Source organism: Arvicanthis niloticus, chromosome 2 (assembly GCF_011762505.2).
Source record: "Arvicanthis niloticus isolate mArvNil1 chromosome 2, mArvNil1.pat.X, whole genome shotgun sequence".
Taxonomy (NCBI): domain Eukaryota; kingdom Metazoa; phylum Chordata; class Mammalia; order Rodentia; family Muridae; genus Arvicanthis; species Arvicanthis niloticus.
Genome location: NC_047659.1, coordinates 10,942,052 through 10,966,659, shown reverse-complemented (window position 1 = coordinate 10,966,659; position 24,608 = coordinate 10,942,052). Strand labels below are relative to the sequence as shown.

The window sequence follows — 24,608 nt, the reverse complement described above, 5'->3', positions numbered from 1 at the left end:
AATAATTTTTTGCTGAGCAGTGCAGACCTCTGAAAGCACAATTTATAACAGCTTCTGCCCTTTTCCGCAGAGAGCCGCCTGCGAGGACCTTAAAACCCCACCCCATCCCCATGCTGGTGAAAGTACAAAATCCCAGCTCTTTGTCCCGCAGCCTCAGGCTGCTGTGTGTGCTGCTGGCAGAGCCCTGCCCACCCTTTGTTTTAAGGTGTACTCCAAGGCGGCAGAGTCCACCCAGCCCAGGAGCGCTCGCTCTGTTTGTTTGCTTGCAGGAAGCCTATAGTTAATATTTTTAATAGGAAGCTGCTGTGTAGTTTGGATATTTAAACAGTTATTAACCGAATGACAATTAACAGATTGCATAGACAGATTTTCTTTTGAAAACCTCTGAAATTGAGTACAGTTTGCAAAACTATCACGGCATAGTAATGACAATGAATTTTGATTTCCCGGAACTGATATTAGACTCTTTATTAAACTATGTGCATCTGCTTTTAATTTACTCCAAATAATTGGAAAATGCAATGAAGCTTTCCAATTAAAGCAGGGCTTTATGCTGTTTAATAATACCCCATAATATTATAGCTTACGAAGTGACAGGTGAGGTAGTGTATGAATAAAACATAAAGGCAGCAATAAGGGACAGAAACCAGAGACAGTTGTGGGGATTTTAAATGCTGGATGTAATTTGCATATATTAATCTCTTCTTTTCAGCCTTATCAGGCGTTCTTCAGTATTTGAAGTTAAAATAGCGTTGACAGGCGGGAGTATGCTTAGTTTTTTCAAGGATTTATTACTTGTATAATTTCTGATCTTTAATAAGCAGATATGACTGATCCTCATACTTCTATAGAAATCGGTTAATTGTTCCAGATGGCGTGTACTGATTATGCAAAATTACTTTTCACACCGTTTTTTTTTTTTTTTTTGTGATGGAGTTTGGAGTAAAATTAAATTTTTTATAGCCTTCTTATCATGCTGTTTTACAGTGGTTTTTCCACAGAAGTTGAATTTAATCTACTATATTACATTGACCAGCACAGTTATTCTAATGTAGCGTTTTGTGATTTGACAAAGAATAATAGAACACATTGCTCATTGTTCATCACTGTGTCCCTAATAAAAAGAAGCTCCTGTACATGGAGCGTGGCTGTTATTTATGAAGAATGCCCTTGTTTGTGCCGTTAAAAACGCAAAATTGTATTATGGAGTAGTTTCTTTTGGGGAGAGGCAATCAGCAGACAGTGAGTGGAAAGAGGCTTGTTGCTTCCGGTTTCCATGCAGGGGGAGGAGTCCTCTTTTAATGACTGCTGTATTTGAATTGTGTTACTTTATTCTTTCCTGGGTGGGGGAGCCTGCATAATCTCGTTCTATTAAGAGAAGAGCCATGGGCTGACTTGTCTTGATTTACATAATCCCAGAAGCCTGACATAATTGAATAGCTTGCATAAAAGGTGGCCGCACTTGGGTACAGGGCATCAGGAAGAAGAGAAAAGCATCAGATAATTTTGTTCTCCAAGTATCAGCTTTTTGCCAGGCACCTGAGCCGGGATCAGGTTAGAGTCTGAGTTGTCCTCCTGCCACTAATACTCATGGCAGCCAGTTCTGGCCAGCTCCCAAAGTTGGAGCTTTAGGTTGGCAAGCAGGATCTAAGACACCCCACGGACTCTGCCCAGAGGAGCCCCGAAGTCACTGCCTTGATTCATTCGGGTCATTCGGGTGGGTGTGTCAGACAGTTTTCTTTTGTACTAAAATTTCTCCCATTTGGCTGGGGCTAGGGATCGGGTGTGGCTCATGGCAATGCCATGACAAAGAAAAAACTCTCATTAAGCTCCGTAGCACGCTAGACAGTGTGGATGCTCAGGAGGTTAACTTGTCTTCAGAAGAGATGCTGTGATGTTTGCAGTGATTCAGGTGCAGTGGCACCACAGCCACGCCACAGTCCTGGAGGCCACTCTCTTGTTTGAGCAGACTTGGAGATAATTTGGTCTGTTTGAGGAGTTTAAATCCCAACAACCCTGGGGAAGCCAAACCCTTTTCTTTAATATTCTTGCATTAACCACATCAAGTGTACTTTACATGGGAGCCCTGGCATGGAAACAGGACTTCACTCACATTTCCACAGGCTCTGGTAAAGCAAAGGCAAGCAGAAGGCCGCAGACCCTGCAACAGAGTGTGCCCATCTGGATTTTCAGTGGAGCACTAGACACAGGCAGTGAGCAGCCCTGAGGAAGAGCACGGGTTGCCTGGATACACCTGTCACCTGTGCAGCACGCACGCTTAGAACCGTGTCTGTTTTGCTGCTTCCAGTCTTCAGAGCATGTTTGTTTGAATTCTGTTTTCTCTCTAATCTGAAGGAAATTTAAAGTTAAATATATGTGACTTCAACCCATGAAACCACACGTGGAAATAACTCAAAACCCTGAGCAGTTGCATTTGACAGTACCGAGATTCTGTTTCCATTTTCCTTCCACGCTACTTCCAAAAACTTGGGATCTTTCATATACACTTTTCATAAGCTACAAATGGATTTTTTAAATGAAAGTTATGCAAAAAGGGGAATGAATAAATCAGACATGATTAAAAATATTTGTTCTAATGCAGTATAATTTGGTAGTAATGTGTTCATCGGGGTAGCTTACGGCTACATTAAGTGGACAGACTTTATATGGATTCTCTAATTTTAATCTTCAAAATGCTATCTAATGTCTCATTAAGACTTGCATATAATGTATCTTAAGTACAGTCATTAAATATAGTTTAGGGAGATTTATGTTCAGATACTGCTTAAAGATGTTTTAATAGGCCCATTTACTCTGATGATATTAATGAGCTCTTAATCCAGCTGAAGCTTCTCAAACTAGTGGCAAAGACTCCAGCCCAAGTTTGGAGACTTGGGATTGATACCTGCTTTGGACAAGTGCCCAGAGCTTAGCCCCGCTGACACTTGGGTTCAGGGTGAGCCTCTTGCCAAGGCCTGGAGTTTAGAAAAGGGCCTTCTCTTTTCTTGCTGTGACTGCTGTCCACAGGGACAGTCCCTTTGCTGTCCCAAACCACTTGCAGAACATGCAGGGGCTAACTTGGCTGAACCCTTCATCTCTAAGGTCACTTTTGAGGCCCCCGGCATCACAGGGAGAATGAGGGTTAAAGCTGTCACCACCCTTGTGGAGCATCTGCCAGGTGAGGTTGCCACAGCCTGCTCTCCTTATGGAACAGCCTAGCTCCACTGTGAGCACGCTATAAAAGGTCACATGGCTGTGTTTCCAGCTTTCAGGAGTTCAGCATGGCTGAAATATACATAATAAAGTAATCCTGCTAATTCAAAGGCATAATGGGAGGGCATCCTGAGGGCCGGGTATCACCAAAGCACATCCCAGCACCACTTCTAAAGATGTTCTGTGAGGCCTGGCATCACCAAAGATATACACGGTGGTTCCCAAGACCCATTTTTAAATGTCTCTGTATTGCCCCCTCTTTCAGAAAATTATTGAAAAGTACATTTTTTGGTTTCAATTATTTTTTAAGCAAAAGGGGAGGAAAAGAATGTGTGAGTTCAGAGACTTTTCTAATTACTAAATTGGTTTGTTATAAAAAGATAATAGCAAATTTCTTCTTTTTGTAATTGGACATTTCTTCCCTGTAGGCTAATTCAGGCACAGCCTGTGCATACACAATCGGTTGTACTTCTGAAAAGCCATAACTAGCTAATAACAGCTACAGTGTCATCAGAGAGTAATGGTGTGCTGATTAGCATAATTAATGACAAATGGTGGTACGGAATTGGTGGATTGGTTTAGCGGATGATGAATGCGGCGAGGCCCTGGCTGGGGCCTGCCAACGAGGCCTCGCTGGCTGTCAGCCCTTCTGTTCTCACCCAGGCAGCTCTCATTAGTCACGATGGGAGGTGCCAGTTTGTGTTCTGTTGCAGCACAGAAAACTTAATAATCCAAGCAAACGTGATTCTTTTTTGCCTGTATATTTACTCACAAAATTCTCCACTCCCCTGTTCCCACTGTGGCCAGAACATAAGTCACTGCTGTTTCTAGGTCCTTCCTGTCGCCTGAACAGAACAAAAGGAGGATGACAGAGGCACAGTCATGTGGCAGAGCAGCACTTCTGTTTATCTATAAGTGTAGCGGGAAACCCAGTAAGCTATACGTTCTGTCCTGATAGAAGACCAGTGCATTTATCTTCCATGTGATTAATTTGCATTCACAAATGAGGCTGATAAAAAAGGGTTACCTTTTAACCTTTAGAGGAAAAGCATTTCTCTGCAAGATTTCTTGGGAGACCGCTCCTTAACCGATAAGAAGTAACTCCTTTATCAATAAAGATGAAAATCCTTCATTTGCATTACTGAATGAGACTAATTATTATATAGTTAATTAGCATCTGGAAATGAGGATTATCTTAATTACAAAGCACAATTTCCCTAATAGCTACAAAACTGTAAGTTTGATCTGTGTGGAAATTGGTAACTATTATTATGTAATTAGTGATAGCATTAATAGTACAGAATATTTAGACATGATTTGCATATGCAAATGTCATTTACCTGAGCCAAACAAGTGGACCATTAATGATTAGAGTTTGATGCATCCAGATGGAAAGTTCTAGAGCCCTGAATAGAACCCATTGTGCCAAAGTCTAAATTAGAGGTGGAGTCAGTAAGCACCTTCTGTATTTAGGCAGTCCAGTGGATTTTGCTATCACAGGAGTTAATGGCTGAGTGATTTCATAATGAAGCCACCTGCCCAGGGAACTGGACTCTTGACTTTGGTTTCTCCATGTCTCCTCTTGATTCTTAGAAGTACTTTGCCTACACATTTAGCAATTCTGAAGCTGGGATCTTTCTTACAGCTGATACAAACACTTAAAAAAACTTAGTGCATACACATGCCTGTGCGTGTGCACGCATTGAAGGAGTATACTCATACCAGGAGGACTTATGGAGATCAGAGAAAAGCTTGTGGGAACCAGTTCTCCTACCAGTTTTCCACCTCAGGCTTGGTGGTCAGTACCCTTACCCACAGAGTCTAATGGTGACGCACACAGGAGTGCGGCCAGCAAGAAGACTGGAGATGGAGTTCTTGGGTTGAGAGTATGATTCTATGATTCAGACCTTTCCAGAGTTTGCCTTTATGGTTCTGGAGGCCCCTCTCCTCAGAGCTGATTCTCCTCTCTCTCTGTCTCTCTCTCTCTCTCTCTCTCTCTCTCTCTCTCTCTATCTCTCTCTGTGATTGCGATTGCTACAGTGTTTCTCAAAGGTGTGTGCTATGGGGGGTGTGATTTTAAAATAGATACACTAGACTTTTAAATCTTTTATTTCATCCATGTAGCATACAATGGGCACCATTGTTCAAAAGGTTAAAATGGGTATATCCATCAGACTTTGCTGGGGTGTGCTACAGTAACAGTCCCCCAGCTCCTGTGGCTTGCCATACTCCACCTCATGTATCACTCAGGTGACATGTTGGTAGCTGTGAGTTGTCTGGGACCCAAGCTGAGAGAGCAGCCCCTACCTGTGGCTGCTTTACATCCAGTGGCTCCAGCATCCTCTTCTGAGGCATGATGAGACCCTCAGCACAGCCAGGGTCTGTGGGGCAGGAGGCTCCATCCTGCCATGACAATGGATGGGGACAGTCCTACTTGTAAGGGAAGAGGGAACGCTGCACTTGGGGTGCTAGAGCCACCCACTAGTGTTAAAAAGTGAATTTTAAAAGTGAGTTTCATATGTAAGAATACAAAGTCAGTCATTGAACTGGGGGAAACCATGAATCCAAGCAGTGGTCCCTGGTCTGGAAAGCATTGACTGACTGTGTCTACAGAGCTTTCCGCTGTCCACTTTTATCTTCAGCACATCAGGAGCTGGGTTCTGATGTTAGCTTCTCTGTCACTGTGACAAGTGTCTGAGAGAAACAGCTTTAAAGCTGGAAGGATTTACTGGGCTCTGGAGTTAGCAAGTTCTACTGCTGTAGCCCAGAGTGAGGGAGAGCATCATGGCGCTGACAGCTTCTACCTGAGGTAGCCAGGAAGCAAAGAGGAAGATGGGAAGGGAACTGGGAGTGACCCACTTCTTCCAAATAGCACCTTCAACACCTGAGAGTGTGCCAGACCTCCAGGATGGGTAGGTAGGTAGAGCTGGAGCATCTGGGCCTGTGTTCCACTGTTCACAGGTTAGAGGCTCACTTTAACCAAATTTGAGTCCTTCGGGTCTTCTTCACCTTCCAAACTTTAGAAGGTAGCCTTGTTTCTCCAGGATTTGTTTTCCTAGCTGCAGATGAAGCTTTTGGACCAGGCAGCCCTCCTGATAGCTGTCCTTACCCTCAGTGTTCAGAGCCCCTGTTGAGAGCAGAGACATTGTAGGTGCTGAACTCAGATGGCTGATGGGCTCCCCCAGCCCTGATGGAACTGATGTGTTTGCTGGTCATGAGCTTGGCCTTCAGTCCTGTAAGAAGTGAATGCAAGTGGAGCCTGGAGAGAAGGCTCAGCTGTTAAGAGTGTACACTGCTCTTATGGAGGACCAGGTTCAGTTCCCAGCACCTTACAGCTGCCTATAACTTTGGCTTCAGGGGACCCAATGCCTCTGGCCTCCCTGGGTAACTGTGCTCAGATACACATAACCACACACCAACACACAGAAATATAAATACACATAAAAAGAACACAATTTGTTCTTTTTTTAAAAAGAAAACAAAGAACAAAATACAAGGCCTTTTGCCAGAGACATGGTTCATTGATAGATTTTTGTTCATTTTTTCTCTTTGTTAAATCAAAACCAGATGCAAACCATTTCCTTTCTGAATTACAAAAGTCCATACTAAATGTTCACTATTAAAAACAAAAATTGAAAAACATACATGAAAGTGTGGGAAGAAAATAAATGTCACTCATAATCTCTTGCTCATAAGAACAATGTTTTAGAGACTGTCCTTTCTTGACCTCTTTTTTGAGGGGAGCCTGGACATATGTATGCAAAGGTTATTGTCCATTCTGGATATTTTTAAATTTGATTTATTAGAGTACAGTGTCACATATGATACAATTCATTACTTTTATGCTCAGTAGATCTTGAAGAATGTAGAGCTATTTGACAACCCACTCCCAGAAGCAAGATATAGAATATATCCATCACCCCCAAAAGCTCACTTGCATCCACTTCTGGCCACTCCCCTCCCTGGTGGACAGTTACTGGTGATCTCATATCTGCTTCATGTCATGCCCACCATGTGTGTCACCTGACCTGACCTGGCCTTGTGGCGTCTCCTATATTGCATGTGTGGACAGTTTGAGCCTTCCTGTGGTTAAGTGTCTGCTTGTGATGACATCATACATCTTACTCTTTGTCACAGAGTTGGTCCTCGCCTGTGAGAGGAATCTGTGGACATCACTGGTTTGGGCTTCAAGCTTTGCCAGCCCACCTATATGCAAATTATTTCTGTGAGATTTGTGAGGATTTGAGAAACCTCTGCAGATGACACTGGAAGCCCTTAAAACTATAGAAAGTTAAGAAAAAATCAAGTGTGTCATGAATCCATAAAATATATGCAGATAATCGTCTGTTTGATTGTTGACTACCACAAAACATACACACCTATTATAAGAAGTTGTGCGTTCTCAGAACTCCCGCACCCAGGCATTCACAGATGGTGCACGACACCATTTGCAGTCAGGAAAAATGTAAACAAGCATAAAGGTGTCATGTAAATCATAGCTGCATGAAGGGAGCTGTTGTGGCGACTTCCCAAAGCCGTCACCTAGTGGGCACTAGGACTTAACCTGGGTCTGTATGCCCGTGGGGAGTCAGCACCTGCACTTTGGCTATTCTTTTAGGAGAATATGTAGGTCACATGGTTTTAACCGTTTGTGTGTATAATGATAAGCCACCCAGCGTAGTGGCTGAATTAGTTACATTGCTGACAGATACACAAAAGGGGGTCTGTTTGGGGCCCCCACCTCAAGGCCTCACAACTGGTTGTTAGTATCTAAAAGCCATGTCTGTCTGAGAGACAGCATTGTGGCTTCTTGTTAGAGTGTGTTTCCTGGGTAACTAGTGTGGTCCCTCCCCACCCCCTACTCCCAATTCCCTGCCTGCCTGAGATTCCTGAGGTGGGCTCCTTGTGAACCAGTAATTACTGATTCTTCAGTTTGCATATTGCTCTTTGGTTTGGGTGTTCTTTTCTGTCTTGTGTCTTTGCTGCTATGTGTAGGAAAACCTTCCTTGTCTCTTGGTAAATCCTGGCACTGTCATTACTTTTTTTCACACTGAAGCCTAAAATTCACCTATAATTTTTGTTGCATGATAGGGATGAAAATGCATTGCTCACTAGCCTCATTACAACACTGCATCTCTGTTTCCGCCAGTGCATCTGAAAAGCAGTCCTAAATGACTGTCACAGCTTACATGGTATGTTCTGGGGCTCCCTCCCTGTCCTGTTGTTTTGGATAGATAGCCTAATGGCGATCACACTTTTATTTGTTACAAACATGTACATTTGTTTTGAAGATTTTAAAAACTGTATGTTTATGTGTCTGTGTGGAGGGGTGTATGCAAATGAGTGCAGTACCCTCAGCAGTCAGAAGAGGGCGCCAGATCCATTGGCGCAGAAGCGGAAGTTAGCGCTGGTGTCAACTGCCTGATGTGGGTCCCTTGCAAAAGCAGGAAAGTGCCCTTAACCACTGAGCAGCCCAGAAGCATGTCCTTGATTTCCTGTCTTGCTGTTTTTCAAAATGGTCTTAGCAGTTCTAGGTCTTTTTTTTTTTTTTTTTTTTTTTTAATGTAAAGTTACTTGAAGTTCTAAGTAAAATACTCTCTATCTACATTTGTTTGAAAACAGTTGAATTTAAACTTCTGAAAGGACGATCACCTTTAAAGAAGCATGATCCTTCTGGAAGAGGGAGTGCCCGTGGTCATAGCCTCTTTCTAGGTCTTCGCTTTGATTGCTTTGCCTGTTAGGTTTAACTGGTGGTTTCATATACACACACTATACACACATACCACATACTACATAATACATAGTACATAGCACACACCACGCACACTATACACACATGTACACCTATGCACACACACACAGTGGTTCCTTTTTAAATTCAGGCACTAATTTAAATTTCATATTTTAAAAAGTCAGAATCTACTCAAACAATATTGAGGGTTTTTTTTCTCATTTGGCTTATTGAGATGAATCACTTTGTTTTGATGATTCTGCATTTAGATCTGTTGTATTCTGAAGTAAATCTTGCTTTAGTGGGTGTGATGTTCTTCAAATGTACATTAGCACTGGGCTGCTGTTGTCTGTGTTATGATTCTAGCATTTATGGAAATGATTCAGGCTCGATGCTTATCAAAATACCATTTTGAATGACATGACTGAGTGGTCAGAGATGTTTCTTTCAAATATGAGAATATTTCTTAAATATTGTAATATCTGTTCCGTAGGGGCTGGGAATGAAGAAAATTTCCCTCTAAGTGTTAACTGGTCTTGGAAACACGTGGGTCCCAGCTAGAGGATTTTGAGGGGAGGGACACAATTTCAATTTCTTTCACAATTATTTTTTTATGCTATTTTTTTCCTTAAGGTCAGTTTTCTCATGTGTATTTTGTCGAGCTATTTGCAGAGGAATAGATGGGAACCAGGGTCTTACTGAGTAGCCCAGGCTATCCTCAAGTGCCAAGGATAACAGGCGTATACCACCATGCTTCTAGATGTTAGTCTACTGGGCAGCACCGTGAAGATTGATCAGGCTGTGAGGTTTGTGCCTGTATCAGACCCTCTGCGGCTTTTCTCTGCGCAGATAGAAGTGCCCCTTGGGGTGCAGGTGGCATTGGTGGCCTTGGGATCTGTGACGGTCTTGGCTAAGGAAGCTGTGCAAGGGCCTAGAGGATCATGGGATCCTCTTCCTCTGCTCCAAACCCTTCCAGGCCCCTGCCCTCGTCCTGTAGGCCTCTAGTCTAGGTAGTCTTCCTGGACAGGACACAATCCCTAGGAAGCCATTCTCGTCAGGCCTGCCACAGCTGTCCCTTCCTTCCCAAGCACCAGCAGGACAGTGCTGCTGTGTGTCCATCCCTGTGCATCGCTAGACAGCTCAGTCCCTGAAGTTCCTGTACGACACAGCTCCTTCATGTCTCCCAGGACATCAGTCCTTGGCCATGCTTCCTTGTAGTTCCTCACTCTCTGGTGACACACAGGCTTCTGTTCACATCACAGTGACTGAGGCACCCCTGGACCCAGCCTAGCCCACATGAACCATCCCCAATAGATACATGGCTCTGGGGTTTGGGTGCACTCAAGACTGCCCCAGGCAAATCAGTGAGTAGTCTCACTGGCCACAGGCACACAGCCCAGATATCTACAGAGCAACCAGGCCCTTGTCCCTTAGTACTTCCTCTGGGTCTACCCACAGGCCTGGCTTCCTGTTGTTAGCATGACAGTGAGGTGCCGCTCCGTGTCTCAGAAGGACAATCTAGGCTAATATAGCCACTTGCTCCTTCTCCTGCCAGCAGCCCCTGTGTTTCTCAACCTGGACAGGTCTCTCCTAGGCCCAGTAAGTACTTAGAGTCTCTGTGCTCATGGGTAACTGAGTGTCATGAAGCTGGTTTTTGTCATCCTGGTTGGCCTTTCAATAGAGAAGCAAATGACTTGTGCCTGTTTACAGAACTAAGCCACCTTCATGGGTGGCTTATCCCTTATCCCTCCTGTCATCCCCATCTCACAAATAGGGAACTGAGATTCAGAGAGGTCGGTGACTTCTCCAAGGTCACACAGCAAATTAAGAAGATGTCCTCCACTCATTGTGCCTCCTCAAGAATGCCTTTCTTTCTGCTGCTAGTGTGTTGCATGTACCCGACTCCTGCATCCTTTGTGTGCCCAGCACCTGAGTGTTCAGAGAACTCTACTGTCATGTTCATGTAACCCTCTGGACAACAGCGTGGAACAGTGACAGGTGCTTCTGTCCCTGCTGGAGCTGGTTAACTCTGCTGCCTCCCATGGGGAGCAGCCCGCAGCCAACACTGCCCTCTCTGTGTGAGAGTTGTTTACAGGACTCTGCTTTACAAGAGATGGAGCAGGCACTGACCATGCTTTCCTGTTCTGGAAATGAACATTAACAATACAGCTACATGTACGGGTGTTTAGAGTGCTAGCCTGTCCCCAATGCCATCACACAGCAGTGCTAAGAGGCAGGGCCTCATTAATCCCAGTCTGTGGTGTGCGAGCTAAGGCTCAGGGTCTGGGTAACTTCCACATGGTCACACAGCTTCCCATGCTAGCCCAGTGTCTCCTAACTACGCTCCACTGTCTGATGTGTAGTTTACTCACCGAGCTCCTGCCCCTCACTGAAGCCTGAAGTCACAGAGGAAGATGGAGCGAATAGCACTCAAGCTCCAGGGCTGTCCTCAGGTGAAGGCCATCTGTGCTGCTGAGCCCCACAGGGAGGCAGAGAACCAGCCTCTACCCTGCATGCCCCTGTTTAGGTGACAAGCCCTGTGGTGAAACACTTTCTGTCTTCCCTGAGCTGGGACTCTGCTGGTACCAGGTTTTTCCTCAATGAAAAAAGGGAATCAGGAACCAGGCCCCTTCCCTGTGTGCCTGGGCTACCTTGGATGGACATGCCCCCGTAGAGGAGTGGAGAGCAAGGTAGGACCCAGGGGAGGGGAAGATCAGGATGTTAGAGCCTGTTCACAAGTCCGAAGAGACAATGGCAAGCCTGTGCCCCTTCCCTCTCTCCTATATACAGGAAAAGGGAAAATGTAGAAGTGACAAAGTGCACACATGGAGACAGGTGCATACCCTAAGGCTGCAGGTGTGCACATACGCGGACACATGCAGGCAGGCATGTGTGTGTAGGCACACACATGCTTTTCCCATTAAATAATGGAAAATAATAATAATAAGGTATAGTTGCTGCGTTTGATGCAGATGTTCGGCCCCTTTACTGAATCCATGGCTACTTCTGGATTCTGGGACATAAAAGCAAATACACACAACACTGCCCTGAGGACCCTGTCCCTGCTTTAGCATGAACTAGGACTGGAGTTTTGGGCTCCAGGCACAGCAGGGTTATGGCAACCCAGACTAGCCTAGGAGCACAGAGCTGTTTCCAGTAGAAGTTCTGTGGTCAAAGCCTGGGCCATAGGGCCTGGAGATCAGTGAGTTGTCCCAGTCAGTATCCCAGACATGAAAAGAAGAAGGCAGGTGCCCAGCCTCTGCTCCCAGCTAAGCTAAGTGTCCCACAGCCTAGAACAGCCATCTTTGATCTCACTGACAAGTGGATTAGGGTAATCTGAGGGTTTGGGGTGGTGGGGCTGAATGTGGAGTCTCTGGAGAGAAGTTCAAGGATAGTTGCTAACTGCTGAGAGAAATAAGAGACCTGTGAAAGCTTCCATGCTTTCAGCCATTCTGCACCTAAGCCCTTCTTGGGGACAGGTGGCCTGCTTAGAGCCTTAGAGTGCAGTCAGAACAGTGGGCTGAGTTCCAGAAGTTTCAGGTCATCCCTATTAAATAGAAGAGAAATGGCACCCAAGCCATGTCATCCTGACCAGGTAGGTGACACACTGAAGTGCTGTTGACCATGACATTCACAAGGAGGAGACAGACGCTCCCCTCTGTCCAGTTGAGGATGCTTTGTTGAGCATTGGTTCCTACCTCTGCCATGTTACCCACAGAAAAAGCCATCTCCCATGAGCACCTGGGCTGCCGTGTACTCATCACCTGAGGCAGTCCTGCTGAAAGAATGGATATGGCCCAAGAGGCTTCAGAGGGTAGTATTGAACCAGGGACCGGCACGGCAGAAAGCGATCCCAGGAGCTTGGAAGTGCTGGTCGCCACTGTCCTGCACCTGTTCTAAAGTTTGGAGTTTGGGTTTGGTGTGGTGTGCTGTGGTGTGGTTTGGTTGGTTGTGGGGGGGTGGGTCAGGCCTGGAACCCACTATGTAGACCAAGTTGCCCTAGAACTCACAGAAATCCTCCTGCCCCTACCTCCCAGGCCTAACTAAAGTTTGGAGTTCCATTTTTACTTCTGAAATTAGAAATTTCGCAGATGATCCCCTGCCTGCCCACTTGGACTGTGGCGGAGTCGGTGTGGCCAAGCCCCTGCCGTCTACCCTGAGGGGTAGGTACTGACCACATGCTTGACCTGTGCTCACTTGCCAGGCTAATCTCAGAACCACCTCCCTCACATGCACACAACACACATGCATAAGAACACATGCTACATGCCTGTAGTCCTATTGTGTGCATTGTCCCCACACTGTCCAACTTTCCTTCCTGGCCCAGGAAGGCTCTCAAGCCCTGAGAGGACAGAGCAGGGAGGGAGAGGGAAAGGGGGTGCATAAAGCAATCAGGAGGACCTAGCAGGGACAGGGATGAGAGACCCCACACCCCAGAGCCCCTGTGTATTACAGACCTTTGGCCTGGCTTTCCAGACTGAGAAACAGCCTTTCTGCTTTCATTTTCAAACTTCAAAGATCACTCTGGAAATAAACTTTTTTCAGTGGAATTCCAAAGGTTTTACACACATATGAGGGCAAAGTTTGCCTGGAGGCAGCCTCTTGTGAAGCAAATGCCAGCCCTACGCTCAGGCTGTGCCAGGCACCCACTCCTGTGGTGGGTCTTCACCACCGCTTGCCTTCAGGTGCTAATTTTCATTCAGCTAGGAATTAATACAGCAAGTGGGCCTTTTTTTTTTTCCTGGAAGGACCTGTACCTGTCTTGACACTGTTTGCAGTTCTTTTGCCATCCCAGGGAATCTGTCTCAAGAGTGGCTACCACAGTGGCCCAGAAAACAGAAAGGTTTCTAGTCTTGACCAGAGGAGAAGTCCCTTAGGAGTGAGGACGGGGCGGGAGAGATGGCTCAGCAGTTATGAATGCTGATCTTACAGGGCCTGCGGGTTCAGTTCCCAATACCCTTGTCAGATGACTCAGAACCCACCATCACCCCAGCGCAAGCGTAAAGGAAAGTTTGTGGTGGGGTATGGGCCTCATTTCAATCCCCACACAGCATCCTAAATCCCAAATACTGCTTGTAGTTGACTACAAAGTGCAAAAGGTCATCTCAAACAAGTATTTTGTAGGGTATGTCTAAAATGTCCCCAGATGGCCATATTAAAAAAAAAAAAAAAAAAAAAAAAAAAAAAAAAAAAACCTCTGCAAGTCCACATGTCTCTCACAAAACTCAGCAATGCAGGAACAAGACAGACATCAGTGAACTTGAGAATGAATGATTCAGTAAGTAAAAGATGACGTCATTTATCAAGTTATTTAAATACATTTTTGCTGAAATGAATTCCCCAAGAGGTGACATCATTGTTAATAATTTTAATGGTGAGATTTCTTTACATAAAAATGAATTGACTTTTTTTTTAACAAGCTGACAGGATACTTGGCTGAGGCTTTTACTAACTCAGCCCCACCTACCTACCCCCACCCCCACGCCTGCTTCCTGTCTAGAGTGTTCAAAGTGCAGGCTCGACTGGGTGGACAGGACTGCTGTGAGCCAGGTGGGAAAGAAATAGTCACACTGTAGCCATCATGAACTTGGAAGCATAAGGCACAGGCCCATGGGGCCACAACCAGTCACCTCCAAGGATGACTCAGCCATGGCCTGCACCACCTCTGAGAGTGTCCTCTGTGGTGTCCTCTGTGGCATCCTCATACTGCAGATCTGTCCCTCACAGAAGTTTCCCTCAAGGGAGGGACCAGCATTTCCAGTCAAAGCCTGTGGATGCCACATTTGCCTCCTTTCTCCTTTGCCTGTCAACAAGCCCATTCCTTACAAGGGGCCCAGTGTACTCCAGACAGCAGTCCAGTCTCCCCTCAGAGCCCATTCATCACCCCATCCACCCAAGTCCCTGGAGACCCCCTCACCTCATCAGGACCATATATTCTCTCTCTCTCTCTCTCTCTCTCTCTCTCTCTCTCTCTCTCTCTCTCTCTCTCCTCCCTCTCCTCTCCCTCCCTCTCCCTCTCCCTCTCCCTCTCCCTCTCCCTCTCCCTCTCCCTCTCCCTCTCCCCCTCCCCATCCCTATCCCCCTCCCTGTGTGTCTTTCCCTGTGTGTGTGTGCTTATGTATATACACACATGTACATGTGCACACAGTCATTTGTGGATGCAGGCATGTACATGCTATGGCATGTGTGGAGGTCAGAGGGCAACCACAAGTATTGGTCCTCCCAAGTATTGGTCCTCCCCTTATTTTGAAACAGGGTCTCTTTGTTACTTTCCCACTGAGTACCCTAGGATAGCTGGCCATTGAGCCTCTGAAGTGTCTTATGTCTCCAGCTCCCTATAGGCTTCTACCTGGGTTTCTGGGGCAGAATGTCAGAAAGGCTCACTCATTTGTTTAGAATCCCAGTGCACCTTTGTAGAATGACTAATTCATTCATTTCCTCACCTTCTGGATTGCCATCAGCAGAATGTTCTACTGTGGCTTTTAGCGTCTCAGATCCAAACAGCCATGTGTCTAATGTAAAGACACAGCATCCTGTCCCGTCTTTCCTACATTGTGTCCTGCTCATACAATTAAGACCTCAAGCAACCATGGAAGCACCTTTTCCATGTCTCTTTTCCCAGAGGAACTGTGTGCGGGTAGAGTGGTCCCTGTCTCCTGGCCACCTGTGCTTTCCTCAGCTCTGGACACAGAGTGAGACCACAGCCTGGTGCTTGTCCAACAGCCTTCATAGAATCAAGCTGAGAGCTATCACAGGCTAGCCCACACTCACACAGTCAAGACAAGAAAAACCTGCTGCTTTCCATGTGTCTGTCAAGAGACAGTTTGGGGACAGTTCATAAGAAAGATGGAACAGAAAGTGAATGGCTGTTGTCCCATATCCCTGAGCCCCAAGCCTGGCTCCCTCTCCAAGCCAGAGCCTTGATATTACACTCCGGAGTCCCTGCCAAGCCTAAGCTGAGACAGTTTTTCCACTGGCCCAATAAATGGTTATGTAGCCATCAAGAGACCTACATTCTGCACCTGGTTCTCTTCCTACCTTCTGGGTACACAAGGCAACTCCATCAACCTCTCCCATCTATGGCAGATGTTCTTGTGGTGAAGCTGGGTCAGGGAAGGTTGCTCTCACTGGAGCCCAGGGTAGACGATAGGACCAGCTGAATCTTGCTGGATCTGAATTCCTCAGAGTATCCAGAGGTGCCAGGTGTGTGCAGTGTCTGGGAAATCCCCATCACCTCTCTCTCTGCTCCAGTCCTGGCTCCTGCAGGGCTTCTCCTCCTCCTTGATTGACACCACGTTCTGCTTTCCCTGGGGCTTTTAAGAAAGTATTTTGGAACATAGCCCCACTTCTCACTGGGGCTTCTATGTTTTCCCCTGGGGTCTTGCTGGTCTCCCACTAAACAGGCAGTCCTCCTCGGCTTCTGAGGGCTCTCTTGATGAGGTGTCACCTGCGTGGAACCTTCTAAGCCAGGAGGCTGTACAAAAATGTGTTCTTTCACTTTGTTCTGACCAAAGAGCCTCTTTTAAAACATCAGGGAAGGTTTTCAAGTGGCTGCAAGTGATTTCCCACAGAAGCCCAGAGAGAGGAAGCGAAAGCTCCAGTCCCAGTTGGATGTGTCACGTTCCTCAGCCCTAGACTATGAAGAGCTCAATTTGAATTATACAGAGAGGGAGGGGGAAAAAAAACAAAAATAAAACCCTGTCTGGATTCCAGAAGAGTCATTCACAAGGTGTCTGCATTTATTAATGTTTCCCCCTACTGGGGAAAGTAATAAGCCACAGAAACTCCTGGCATTAAAACCACAGTGCCTAAGTACAGATCTGGGTCCTTTCTGGGGTCTTTTCATACTGAGTATTTCAGAGGCCTAGTCCCCGAGTGGTCTACAGCCCTGAGGCTGCCTGTGCAACAGAAGATGGGCAATCTCCTAGTATTGACTGTACTCGGGAACCAGTATCTGTAAACATCTTGCCTCGTGTTCATCAGGGGTGTTCAGAGCCTGGCCGATCTTATCTCCTCACTGTGCCTGGTTAGGCCACGGTTTAACCAACTGTCAGCAGTGACCCATCCTCACCAGGTAACAGAGGGCCTGTGTGTGCAGAGGCACTTCTAGGACCCGCTACTGCTGGGAGCCCTGGTGCAGGCATGCCTGGAGGCTTCTGCAAAGTCTGAGGTCCACGGCTGAGGGTTGCATGATTAGTGAGCATGCAAGGGGCTATGCCTCTGACACACTTAGAAAGAACCATGTTTCTGGGATCCAGGGCCAGCTGTAAAGACTCCATCTTTAAAACAGTAAGGATGGCTGAGTTCATGTGTACCCAGGACCAAACACTGTCATCTGGACTGCAGCCTCTGACTAAGTAGTACCACTTGCTCTAAGGGCTGAGGTCCCTTGAGGCTGCTCTCTGGAGGAACCTGCAGCAGCCCAGCTTAGTCCAGACTCACTGCTGTGTGGACTAGCATTACCAAGAGGCTGCCCCTTCTGCGGTTGAGATACTTGCCTTGGACTTTGAATTGAGGACTCCAGCCTGTAGCATCTGTGGTCTCATGTGACTTAGGAATGAATGCCTGCCTCTCTCAGTGGTCCCTAAGGAGGTCCCCTAGGTAACTGTGTTATATATCCACAGCCTGTAAATTGATTCAACTCCACCCAGCAGTCCTGCAAGCCGTGACTCTGCTCTGCTCTCCCACAGATGAGATGTACCCACCACATGAAGCAGCTTTGCCTTAGCAGACATCTCTGGGAATGTCACAGGCACTTGGCCCCAGTATCCGTCTGAAGGATTAAGGTGTTCCATGAAACAAACCACCTACCCAGCCTCCGGCTTCACCTCATGCACCTGCCTTGGCTTGTGCCTTCAGGTTCTCACAGCCTGGTTTCTACCAGCATTCTTGTGTGTGCCCTATGCCCAAGCACTTGCTCCTAGCTAACCTACGTTTGCTGTCTACCGTCCAAGCCTCCATGTGTTGCTTCTGTGCTCTTTACTCAAGTGCAGTTAATAGGAGGGGTGTAAGCATCATCCGGGTAATAGACCTTTGTGCATACCTCTCGGGACTTTCTTGATGATTAAAAGCAAGTACACAGGAAGCCCCTATACAGCTGGCTAGGAGGTCAGCAGCACCTCTGCCACCATCTTCTTGGTGAATCTAAGCTCCAGCAACTAGTGTGACAGACAGAAAGGAAGAAGGCCCTTTTGTTCCCAGGTTCCTACAAGGGACATCTCAGCAGGTGGTGGAGCTATTCCCGGCTAAGCCAAAGCTGAAACAGGAAACTTGTGAGACAAACCAGGCATTTCCTTTCATCTAGCAGGCTCGAAGTAGCACCTGGCTCCTGTTCCCTTGCTGTGGTCCCTCGGCGGCAGCCCTGCAGCTGTCAGAACAGCCTGGCAATTCCACAGGCTAGTGCTGCCTCTGAGGCGATCACCAGCTGTATCCTCTGGCTTTGGGTGGCATTGTGGGAAGTCACTGTAAAAACTCCCAAGTTTTCAATTAAAACAAGGAAGAGGGTTTTTAGGCTGAGAGACAAAAGGAGCTAACCAGGGCATCTCTCTTAAGTAGATGCTGTGCTGTGAGCTGTGTAGACATGGGATTTTATCTTCAACCCAGCACGGACATCTGAAGCCTTGAAAGCAACTGAGAACATCTTTTCTCCTAACCCAGCATTTTTAAGCTCCTAATATTATTTCACATTTAAAGGTGACAGCAATATCTTTAACGTTCTTCTATTGGATTAATAACGTTTAATGTTCAACGCAATAAAGCGGAATGTTTTTGTGAAACTGCTTTTACATCACTCATGGAAAACCCAAGTTTAAGAAAAAAGAGACCACACACACAAGAGCTGTACAATCAAAAAAAAAAAAAGAGGCATGCCCAGTTCGAGTGGACAGCCGGGTGGGTACGTGGGTGTTCTGGCTGTGGCATGAGGAAGGGCAGGGCAGGCCCACTCTCGGCGGTGAGCGAGCAGAGCCCTCACCCACTCCCCTGCCATCCATCTCCACCAAGCACCAGAATATGACAATGTTAGCATTTTTCATTCCCCTGACGTTACCCATTAATAAAGCAATGATCCAAAAGGGGCTTTGCTGAGTCGGTTCTTTATGTGCCCATCACTCACGACGAGATAATTTCACACAGGATCGTTTTAAAATTAAATGACGATAAAAACGCTCTGCTGTTCTGTGTTCACCAGTTCATGGAAGTCTATCAAGTCATTAATGTGTCATGACAAACTGCTCGATGGGTACAAGAGTAATTAATTATTTGAATAAATAACAAGTTGAACTTGGGGCTTTGAACCACAATGACACCAAGCAGCCCATTAAGGATGTCTTGGAAGCCTCTTCAGGGCACTGGTGTGAAGAGTTAAAATGTGGGCCAGGGGGTTGGGAGTGATGGAAACGGATTTTATAAACACAGGGTAAGATTTTGTGGGGAGAAAGGCACAGTGACATACTCCCGTGCCCACCTGCGGTTCAGTGTCAAAAGTTCCTTGGCAGCGGCCTTCCAGGATACCACTTGATCAGCGATGACTTCAGAGAACAATTAGACAGATTTTCATAATCACCATTAATCTCTGCATATTTTGCAAGATAATTACAGCAATTATTATTTAGATTTCTCTTTTATATGCCCATTGTAAAGTGGAGCAAGTGCTTATTATCCTGGAGAGTTCAAAGAGCCTTGCATGAGAATCCCTTGTCATCTCTGCGCTCATTATTTCAACTGTGTTGCCTGGAAAAGTTCATCAGCTCTAGAAATGAGAACAATTCTGCAGACACTGTTATTAAACCTCAAGGCTGAGGTTCAGCCACTGGCTGAAGTGTTTGATGGGGGTGTCGGGTGTCGGGGAGATGACCACAGTCCCTTGACATTGCTGTGGGGTGACAGGGAACGTGTGTGGCGGATACAGTGAAAATGGGAGTGTCCTCATATCTGTTTTTCCTGGAAGATCTACAGAGTGAAACAGCTGCCAATATTTAGAGGGTGTGTGTGTGTGTGTGTGTGTGTGTTCATGCATGCATGTGCACTGCCTTTATGCCCTTTAAAGGTTAATATTAAACCTGGGTAGCTCATGGCTTGGACAACTTGATAGACAGCAGCAGCACACACCATGATGTTTGCATATCACAGCGGGCGCCACCTCTGTCACTGGTTCAGTCTCAGGCTGCTCTTTTAGCCCCTGTCACTGCAACCCAGAGAGCTTACCTGCTGAAGTGCCATGTGGGAAGGGTGGCTGTGGCTTTCTGTACTGTTTCTATCAGGACACACCCGTGTGGACAAGGTGCCCCTTCTCCGGCACACCATCCTGGCTACGGTTAGTGTTCAGGTATTCCAGCCTTCCGTGCCCACGCCATGGAGTGGGCAGCAGGATCCAGTGTGGCCATGGGTAGGCCTTGACTCCACTTATTAGAGGAGAGGAAGATCTTGGTGTTAGGATGACACCTCTGGGATCTGTTGTTGTTGTTGTTGTTGTTATTGTTGTATTGACCTGTAGGTAGTCTCTTCAATTTTAAGTAAAATTTGGAACTCTGTACCTTCCTAGTGTGTAGTGCTCACAGACTCGTCATGGAATCAAAGTAAAAGGCATTGGCTTGTGTGGGGAGATGGTGAAGTGCTTATCTTCCAGCCATGAGGGCCTGAGTCCAAAGCCCAGAACCCATAGAAATGGTAAAAGCCAACTGTGGCGGTGAGAGCTTGTAACCCCACGCTACGGAGGTGGAGGCAGGAGGTGACATGGGGTGGACCTAGCCAATGAGAGATCCTGCTTAGAAAAAACACAGAGCACCTGTCGACTGACACCTAAGATTGACCTCTGTCCTCTACACACATGGGTGTACATGCACACAGATGTGCATATAAAGGTTGTAGGATTGTCCCTTTGTCACAGAATCTTAAAAAAAAAAAAACCTATTATGAAGCAGAATTGATTTCTGTACCTTCCATCATGCTCTTGTGATTATAGCCCCATAGCTCAAAGGACTGGTAATCAGGATGTCAGGCAGATGCTTACAGTGGAGGCTACTGAGTGAGCATGGTGAGCCATGAGGGCAGGAGGTTACCCAGGCCGCCATTGTTCTGTTGGTTTCAGGGGTATACAGACAGGAGACAAGAAGGGCACATGACTCAACAGGCAGATGTGCTGAGCAGGTTGGGGTGTCTGTGTGCTGGAGAGCAGGAAGCCTAAAGTACATAAAACAGCTGGGATCCGTAGGCCAGGGCCTGGCAGCTCTTGGGACAGTGAGATCTGCACTTGAAAGGAGACTCTGGTGGCCATGAAGGATGTCACCCCTGGAGACAGCCACAGCTACCGTGGCCCTCCTAGTATCTCCATCCCTGGAGTAGAAGTCCACTCTTCTCAAACATGCCCAGCTCTCTGCTATCAGTGAGGACTTTTTCGATGTTACCTGGAGACATGTTCCTACCTCATCCTTTATTCAAGAGGACACCAGTGGACTAAGGCCTCTGAGCAATTCTGTGGCCATAACAAGCACCTCACCCCCTATAGGCAGGATACATCCCCAAATAACAAGCCTCTTATCCCACATTTGTGAGCAGAGAGCTTCCCTAAATTCCCAGCGCTGTGTGAATATAAACTATATCTTCCACTGTCCTGACAGAGGACCTGAGACTCCCTCCCTGCCTGCCTCTTCATTCCCCAAAACAAGAGTAGACTACAAGCCCAAGGCTACCGTTCCTGTTGTTTGCTGTCCAGTTTTGAGATGCCTCTGTGTAGAAGGTGAGGACCTGACACCAATATGTGTTTACTCTTTGTGGTGTTGCTCAGGAGAGATGAGGCGTTTCAGGTGGATATTTCAGGTGGATTGCCTTCTCAAGCCAGGCTACACTGTAATTACACAGGGGCTTTGAAAAATGCCGAAGCTCAGAGATACCCTCTCATCTGATTTCAGGCAGGGAGAGCCAGGAAGGCCTCAGGCAGCAGCCATGTTAAAAGTCTGTACATAAGCACTTGGCCAGCCAGTGATCCAGACAACCCTGCCACTCACAGAGGACACAGACAACTATCCCCACTCACGAGCACCACCCACAGTGGACAAGCCTCTCTGTTCACTGTTGCCTATTTAGCTGTCATGTGCCAGGCACTGTTGGAGGAGCAGCTTGGGACACAGCTGTCATGGAGCTCCACATACTGGTGGAGCTGAGGTGAGAGGGGCATTGAGACGCCACCTTCCCCACCCCCCAGCCCCCTGTCCAGAAAGCTTCTGGGCTTTGTCCTTGTACAGAGATCTGAGAGTCACAGCCAGCATTTGGATATTCTTGTTACACATTCTCCTGAATCCCCGCATCTCAGGGGAATGACCAGCCCCAGGTGCAGAGGCTCCGAGAGCAATGTAAAGATACAAAAGTGTCTGGGAAATCTTTGTGAATTTCCCCTCAAAGATGCAGCTCCCTGTTAGATTCTCTGCCTTATTACCTCCTAAGACTTAGGGCTTGAGCTAGCCCACAGTTACTTCTGGTTCTTCATGTCCATCATGGCTGGACTAGATGGTCATGCATGGGACCATCCGCACTTATTTCAGACGTGACAACTTGGTTGGTATGAGGAGCACAGAGCCAGGATTGTAGATCTTCACTCCACATGGTGGCCTTGTGGTTCTCACTCAGCCAGCCCAGATGGGGCACAGCAGGGGACCGCACTCCCAGGTACACATGCTGGTGTCACATGGACTAATGTCCAGTTAGCCAAAAGCAAGTCATATCTCCAAGCACCAGTGGAGGAGAGGGGTAGCAGCTTAAACTTGATGGTGGCATCTGTGACAAAAGGGCTTTGCAAAGGGATGTGTGTGCAGGGTTAGGAGCCACATGTGGCGTTTGCAGCCTACCAATCCCTACCCTCTCTCAGAGAAGCCTCTGTCCTGGCCACAGGGCTTCCTCTGGCTGGTACAGGGCAGTCTCTAGGGAATAGGGAAAGATCCCAGTGTTGATTTATTTACATCTACTGAAGAACACTTTCTATGATGCCCCAAAGATATATACTTTATAATTAAGAAATCTAGTGTTTGAGATAATTCCTATTAAAAATCAGATGTCAGCCCTGGGGTAGACATAATAACCTTATGTGCACATTACAGACTTGGCAGAAAATCAGGTTTGATTGAAGCCCCCTCACCTTGCTCAGCCTGAGGTGAATTGGATGGTGAAGGTCCTGTCTTGCACCTTAGTACCTTGTGCTGAGCCACTGTCCCTCAGCCAGGACTTGGGCTCAGCTTCCTCTGGCTTAGGTGTATGTTGTGTGTGTCGGCAGGGACAGCACTAAAGTGGCTTTGTCCTCTTCCTCAGAGTGGACATCAGGGATCCATGGGCTGTCACAACTCAGTATTAAGGTTAGCTCAGATTCCCTGAATTCCTAAATTTGTGAAGTCACTATTTTAAAAAGAGTCTGTGTTAGAGCTTTGCCTTCTAAAGGAAGTTCCACAGCTAAGGGGGAAGTGCAGAACAGTTCTGCTGTGGTTCTGGGTTCGCTAACACGTACACACGCACATGCACACGCACGTGTATTTCTTTACACAAGAATACACATGTAAATGCATAGAAAACAGCTAGGGGCCCAAGGCCCTTGCAGACCCTGCTTTGGGGTTGGGGCTCTGGACTTCAGGATATTTTAACTTAGCTGGCCTTTAGGAATGGATTCTGTGGAAAACAGATTCCTATATTGAGACATTCAAAAAAGTACAATCTAAAATTGTTGTGTTGGTGTTAAAGGGAAGGGGGGCCTGGAGGGGAAGGTGCATCTTCCTCAGGTGTCTGTCTACATGAAGCTGGCTGTGTGTGGTGCTCGCCCAGCAGGGCCTGTCCAGTGGCCACCCAGCTTGACTCCAGTAACAATGACATGACTGGAGGAGACCCCTTGTTTTAGACACACCTCACTGAGAACTCAGGAACAGGCCTCCTTGGGCCCAGATTCTTCTCTTTCTGCACAGTTAGGCTCCCTGCTTCATCTCCAGGTCACCAACAGGCTTCAGAATTTCTGTCTTAGAAGAGCAGGTGTGAGCACTGACCCCACTCCGGTTACTCCTGTGGATATGATCCTGAGACAACTATCTTCACCTTAAGCCAAGTGCAGGAGATCTTGAACTCAAGCCATTACAGAGTTATAAAGTTAAAGGACTTCCCATGGAGGAGCGTGGCTGTTCTAGCCAGGTTTCTAGTCCCTTCTGGGTGTAGAGCATGTCACCTCCCTCACCTACCCAGGTGTCAGCATCAGAGGAGGGACTGCTCTGAGCAGGGGACTGAGGCCTCTTGGTATCAGGATGTAGAGCATGGTACTCATATGAAAGGAATTGTCCCTCAATTAAAGTGGCAGTGTCAAACACTTTGTGTTGAGGTGGGAACTGGAGATGATTGTGTATATGTGAGATTCGGGTTACCAGCGCTCAACACAACCCGGGGCTGCTGTTTGTGGGAGGCATCTGTAGTTTGGCCTCTGACTTCTTTACAGTAGTTTTGGTTTTGTTTGCACTCTGCAGTGCTGGGGGTGAAAGCCAGGGCCTTGACTTGCTTAAGCCTCCCTGCATCCCTGCGCCATCCTCCCAGCCCTTTAGGACTCTTGTCCAAGGCACATCAAACAGCTGAATTCATTCAGGGGAGGGAATATCCTGAGTTCTTGGCTTCTTGAAGGAAAACGCAGATACTTTAAGCAGAAGTT

The 24,608-nt window shown here is 46.9% G+C and overlaps 1 protein-coding gene across 5 annotated transcripts in view; it reads left to right on the top strand.

Moving 5' to 3' along the window:
• Mvb12b (multivesicular body subunit 12B) overlaps positions 1 to 24,608 on the top strand; it is a 154,370-nt gene that overhangs the window by 98,835 nt on the left and 30,927 nt on the right. Inside the window, exon 8 of one of the 5 annotated variants that reach the window (XM_076928546.1) lies at positions 17,635 to 20,821. The exons of the other annotated variants lie outside the window; for them this stretch is intronic. Within the exon in view, the coding sequence (XP_076784661.1) occupies positions 17,635 to 17,672 (38 nt within the window). The 3' untranslated portion in view covers positions 17,673 to 20,821. Of the gene's footprint in view, positions 1 to 17,634; positions 20,822 to 24,608 lie in introns of those variants that run through there. 5 annotated transcript variants of the gene reach the window in all.